We start from the raw sequence: 6,876 nt of genomic DNA on the forward strand, positions 1-6,876 counted from the left end.
CTTCCAAAAACAGGAGCGCCATTATAACATGAGGCGACGCGACTGGCGCCCTCGGGTGGGCGACAAGGTGTGGAAGCGGGAACGCCCCCTGTCCAGCCGCGACGACGCGTTTAATGCCAAACTCGCCCCTCGATTTGCGGGGCCCATGGAAGTACGCAGGATAATATCCCCAGTCATCGTGGACCTACGCGACGAACACGGGAAATGGCATCGGCATATCCACGTACAGGACCTGAAACCACAACCGAACATACCAGAAAGTCCTCGGGTGGACGAGGATGACGCATAATCCGGCAAAAAGCCACCGACCACGCCGAAGTACCGCCACCTTGGAACGTTCGGACGAACGCCGTTGCTAGGGAGTTTCCCTTAGAACCACGGGCCCACTACTGCCCGACCTGCGGATGGCGGACCGCCTATTGCCCGACCTACGACCGCCGGTCCAGCTACTGTCCGGCCTACGACCGCCGGTCCAGCTACTGTCCGACCTACGACCACCGGTCCAGCTACTGTCCGGCCTACGACCGCCGGTCCAGCTACTGTCCGGCCTACGACCGCCGGTCCAGCTACTGTCCGACCTACGACCGCCGGTCCAGCTACTGTCCGGCCTACGACCGCCGGTCCGGCTACTGCCCGACCTACGACCGCCGGTCCAGCTACTGCCCGGCCTACGACCGCCGGCACCGCGACTACCCGACCTGCAACCGGACTCCGCTACTTCCGCTGGAACCACGGGACACCCCGAGCCATCGGAAATTCCGCGAACGGATCCCCTCCAGGAGCAGTGCAACGGGTATATAAGGCCGTGCAACCGCGGGCGGATTAACAGTCGCTATGAATCGACACGAGGTAGAGGAACTATTCGGAACGATCAGCTCGAGCTCGGAGTCTGAGACAAGCGGGTCTACTCCCGCACCACCGACCACGACGCCGCCGACGCCTGCTCCCGCCAAGCCGCCTCCTGCAACCCCGAGTCCGGGACGGCTGCGACGACCGCCACGGCCAGGAACATCAGTCCAGCGCTCCGACCAATCGAACCGTCGGAAGGCAATCATCCTGGCGACGCCGCCGGAGATTAAGCCGCGCCGCCGCGGAAGGGTCGCCGCCCTGGCCAAACCTCGACCTGCCGACAGCCGTCCACCGGCCGCCAAACCCAAGGCCTCGACATCCAGGCCATCGACCGCCGGACCGCCCTCCTCCACCGGAGCCCCGATGACCCGGCCGACGAACACCGGACGATATACCCAGCCTGCGAACATCGGTCCGCCGACTACCCGGCCCACGACCGCCGGCCCAGCGACGGCCCGACCTACGACCGTCGGACCAACTATCACCCGGCCTGCGACCAGCGGACCACCCACGGCCGCCGGACCACCTGCCACCCGACCGGCAACCACTCGACCCCCGACCGCCAGGCCACCGATCGCTGGGTCCATCCCAGTACGTCTGGACGACGGCACTGTCGTCAAGGTCCCCGCCGGATCAGCCATCGTCGGACGAAGATATAAAGTCCGTACCGCGTCGGGCCGATGGGTAATCCGTTTCCACCCGGATGGCCGCCCCGAGCAGTTCGGCGCCTAGATGGGCCCCCCTAAGCGCGGGGTGGTGTGACGACACCGTCGTCGTCACTGTATATATGTATATATCTTTTGTTCATTCGTTTCGTTTCCTGTTTATACGGTTTATATTGTTCTTGTGTTCATAAAATAAAGAGTTAACCATAGTAATTTCCGCGAGTATATTTCTTACTCGACGCCTCTGGCACCCACTTGCGATTCCGTCTATGGGCTCCCCCACCTAGTCTCGGCCCCTCCTCGACGCACGCGAGCGTGGGGGACCCTCGAGCCGTATAAAAGCCGGCTCGCGCAACGGAGCGATACCTTATTCCTTTCCAGCTTCCGACCAGCTCTGAATCTCAGGGAATAACCGAGACATCTTGACTCCTGACCGTTCCTGCCGACGGAGACGGGTGTGACCTCTCCGCCGCCTGGGTTTGCCCGGCATTCGGCTTCCTGACCGTTCCTGCCGACGGAGACGGGTGTGACCTCTCCGCCGCCTGGGGTTTGCCCGGCATTCGGCTTCCTGACCGTTCCTGCCGACGGAGACGGGTGTGACCTCTCCGCCGCCTGGGTTTGCCCGGCATTCGGCTTCCTGACCGTTCCTGCCGACGGAGACGGGTGTGACCTCTCCGCCGCCTGGGTTTGCCCGGCATTCGGCTTCCTGACCGTTCCTGCCGACGGAGACGGGTGTGACCTCTCCGCCGCCTGGGTTTGCCCGGCATTCGGCTTCCTGACCGTTCCTGCCGACGGAGACGGGTGTGACCTCTCCGCCGCCTGGGTTTGCCCGGCATTCGGCTTCCTGACCGTTCCTGCCGACGGAGACGGGTGTGACCTCTCCGCCGCCTGGGTTTGCCCGGCATTCGGCTTCCTGACCGTGCACGCCGACGGAGACGGGTTTGACCTCTCCGCCGCCTGGGTTTGCCCGGCACTCGGCTTCCTGACCTCGCACGCCGACGGAGACGGGTCTGACCTCTCCGCAGCCTGGGTTTGCCCGGCACTCGGCTTCCTGACCGTGCACGCCGACGGAGACGGGGCTGACCTCTCCGCCGCCTGGGTTTGCCCGGCACTCGGCCTCCGCGCACCGCCGCACGCCGCAATCGCGACACGCTCGCCGAACGAAACCGCGACCGACCGTCTAGGCTAAGTTTACCGTAAGCGTCCGTAGGTTAAGCTAGAGGAATAATTAACTGCGTAGAATAAGTTAGGTATAAGCTCCGCGTACAATAAGTTAGGTATAAGCTCCGCTTAAAAATAGTTAGGTATAAGCTCTGCGTAGGCTAAGTCAACCTGGATAAACTAGCTACCAATAAAGACCTGTTGTTTATAAAAGAGGATTCGTACGCTTGACTCTCCTACCTACTCCCGAATCTTGGCACCGGCGAGCCAGTCCGTGGCGCACGGGATAGGCCGTACCGTTACATATAGATATTCAGATCCTTCAAACTTCTTTGCTTTTCTTATTGCAAAAATAACGGATAAATACAAATCAATATGTCATTAGAAATCTACATTATTATTCACAATTAATACTTATAAATCCATTAATGAATAATCGTTGCTTTGCTTATTTAATTTATCATTGAATATTTCTATTTTTAATAGTAAGAAAATAAAGACAAATTATCAAGAAACACGGTAATGTTGGTAAACTTACCTAAATATTTTTTCACAGTTCATAAATAATGCAGAATATGAAGCAGTCTTCACGAAATTATTGTTGATACATTACAACATTCTTTTATATGGGACTGATCGAAATACAATTATTAAATAATTAAATATTAATCACAAGTTAGATATTACATAAATATATTTTTAATAAAGAATTTTTTAATTGCTTCTTTATTTTATAACTTTCGATATATATTATTACTAGCCATCTTCTGTAAAAAAAGTAAGTACACATTTTTAGCACCTCTAGGCCACTGTCTTTTTTTAACTTGAGCATCATTAGCTTCGATCCAAATATTAGATGTTCCTTCTCTGCACATACTTATATAATAACCTTCATCGATACTTGAGCCATGATCAAATATAGCATTCATCACTTTATACAACTGTCCATCTATTAATACTTTAGTTGTTGGAATAGCACTCAATTAAGTTGTGTGTTGCTTTCATTAATTTATTATCCTGTGATAAAAATATTAAACGAATCACAACTATCTCTTTTGTCAATATTATTTCATTTTTTAATATTATATTACTTTCAGTACAATATTCACACGATTCATTATGCGACTGACACCAATGTGAAAACGTAATATTTAACAAATCATTAAGATTATAACTTTTCTTTTTCAAGTTATTAATAGGAATAGAAATAAATATTATTATCAACAATAGTTTTTGTATTATCACAAGTTTTACACCGTCTAATAGAAGTTATTTGATGCCTCACCAAACTTTTTTATACAATCATATTTTTCGCAAAGAGCCATAAAAAAAATCAGATGCATTTCGTTTTACGGGACTTGAAAAATATTCTCCTAAACATTGTCGTATTGCGTATGTATTTAGATTACATATTCCATTTTCATATCGATGCATTAACACACGTAAAACATCTGATTTATCACAATTGGACAATTGTTGCCTAATGGCATTTAAATTCAATAAACACTGTAATACTGCATTTGCATAGCATGAAACCTTATCTGTATTTTGGAAACCATGCATGACCCAAGCAGTACTTTGTCGAACATTTTGATCTAAACTTGATTTTTGAACAGAAGCAACTACTTTTGGTAACGCCCATAAAACATCTTTCACTTTGTAATACTGTTCCTTTGACATGGCAATAATTTCTGCTTTTGGTTTGTGTATCTGTTTTAGACGATTATATTCAATAATTGCGTCTTCGCTAGCTATTACCGATGAAGGATCGAAGTTAATTAAATATAATCCTTCTAAAGATGTTACTCGCGATAATGCAACGTAAGTTTGGCCACAATTAAATACAGAGTTACCAATGTCCATAATAGCACTTGCAAACTAATCCCTTGACTTTTATGAATAGTGATGCCGTAACTCAAAGATAATGGAAATTGTTTTCTGACAACGTACGCTCTATCCACTACCTCAAATTTAACACTTACTCTTTCAATTAAATATTCTAAACCTGATGGCAAAAGAAGTTGATCTTTTCTACGTAATCATTATCTTGTACAACTGAAGTCACTTTAGCAATTGTACCGTTTACAAGACCCAAACTAGCATCAATATTACGCCGTATCATAACTTTCGCTCCAATTTTAATTATGATTTTTTTCGAAAGCCCAGCAGTTCTAGAATTATCATCATCATTATTTGATAATACTTTTAATACTTTCTTTTTTACATATGAAATACAGTCAATCGTGTCTTCAGCAATTAATATTATTTCTTTAGAAACAATGCGACTTAACATTGCATCATTGAGAACATCACACATATGACAAGTGGGTAGTAAACAAACGTGTTTGATGACAGATTGTTAATGAAAGTACATAAACTCATTTAATCTAGATTCGAAGGAGTCAGCTTTAAAAGAAATTTTTTTATTTTCCAGAATCTTACAATCAGATTTTGTTAGTAAACCGATACGATTCTCGACAAATAACTCGCCGGTAAGAGTCATCTCCTTGCTGGCGCATATTAATTGTCAATTCATCATAGTCAAATAATGTAGTCCATAAATTAACCGCATTTAAGGAATTAAGATATTAGCAATTTTTTCATTTGATAAATGTTTAAAAATAGAATCATCTCGTACAGGAGGTAGTTGAAGCAAGTCTCCAAATAAAAGAATATGCTTTCGACCAAACCAACCATCATCGCAATCACTAGTGTTAAATATTTCAGACAATCGAAGATGTATATACATTAAAGTCAAAATTAGATATCATTGACACTTCATCAATTATAAAAAAGAATAACATCTTTAAGATCTGTTCGTAAAACTTTCAATACATGATCAGATAGTTGTTTATATTTAGGAGTATGACCATGTTCAACGGGTAATTGAAGCAATCTATGAATTGTCAAACCATCTATATTAAATGCTGCTATACCAGTAGGTGCTGCTACAGCAGTATCTTTGTTGAGATTTTGTTTATCCAGATTTAATAGTCTTGATTAAGAAAACTTTTTCCAGTACCACCTTCTCCGCTAACATATAATCGTAATACTGATTCATCTGACTCTACAGTATTGATAACTTTATCGAATACACGTTTTTGATCCGCATTTAATTTTGCTATCATTTCAGATACATCAATTTCTCGAACTGCTTTATCACCAAGATCTTTAAAATCTTGCATTGCTTCACCAGCCTCTATATTTTGAACACCTATCGGATTTTCAGGATCATCCTGAGACTGTTGTTTTTGTAAATCGTCGTCTAGGCATTGCTGAACTAACTGTTTTGCGGTTTCAAATGCTTTTTGCAATTCTTCTAATTTTTCATGATATCGCAACGCTTCTACAAGATGCAGTTTTTCTTTGTGAAACGATTCGGCATAAGTATCGTCTCCGTTTCTAAGATCTTCTAATTTTCGCCATGGTTTAAACATAAGTAATAACGAAAAGAAATAATTTTCTGGTTGTGTATTAACATTAACTTTATAATGATCAATAAGATATCCACGCTGTCGTCGCTTAAGATATTTACCATTATCTATTTTATAATACTCAACATACTTATTTTTAGGTTTGATCTTCGAGATATCATACCACTGTGCAAATTCATAAAGAGATATATTTTCTAGTTCATTTGGTCTATGTGGATAAAGATCATCTACTAAAGATGGATAAAATATATCTATAGATTCAGGATCAAGAGCTTCAATTTCCTTGCAGTTTTTTATTCTTTTACGTCGTATTTGGTTAACATCTAACCATTTGATAGTTGTATTTCGATCAGTTCCATACAAAGGAATACTTAACAATGTATCAGCAGCTTCTAGAGCTCCACATTCTCTATTATTCATAAATCGCAAACCCATATTCCAAAGACGATTTGCTAATGATTTGTTCTTATTATTTTCAATATTAAGAACAGAATCAGACAACTCACATTTTCCCGCTTTATTTATATATTTAGTAATGTACCAAGTAAGAAGCGATGATTTTTCACCAATAAATTGTATATCCATATTACCTTCCCATGCAGTAAGAAGAACAGGATTATAATCATTAATATTAACTTCATTATCCGTTCGAGGAAGATCATAAAGCCTACTTTTATGTTTCAATTGTTTTCTACCTGCTATCGAAGTTGCCACATCTCTCATATTGAAAGTTTCAAACGAGACGAGGAAATCCAAAACGACACCGA

General features: G+C 44.3%; 1 protein-coding gene across 1 annotated transcript; it reads left to right on the forward strand.

Annotated features, from left to right (window-relative positions):
* The first annotated feature begins 404 nt into the window (after positions 1–404).
* Positions 405–1,581, forward strand: LOC112637506 (extensin-like). The gene is made up of 2 exons (XM_025407381.1): positions 405–793; positions 876–1,581. The coding sequence occupies exons 1-2, from the start codon at positions 405–407 to the stop codon at positions 1,579–1,581; spliced, it is 1,095 nt and encodes a 364-aa protein (XP_025263166.1).
* The last annotated feature ends 5,295 nt before the right edge of the window (positions 1,582–6,876 follow it).

Source organism: Camponotus floridanus, unplaced genomic scaffold, assembly GCF_003227725.1.
Source record: "Camponotus floridanus strain SB8 unplaced genomic scaffold, Cflo_v7.5 scaffold171, whole genome shotgun sequence".
In the NCBI taxonomy this organism is placed as follows: Eukaryota; Metazoa; Arthropoda; class Insecta; order Hymenoptera; family Formicidae; genus Camponotus; species Camponotus floridanus.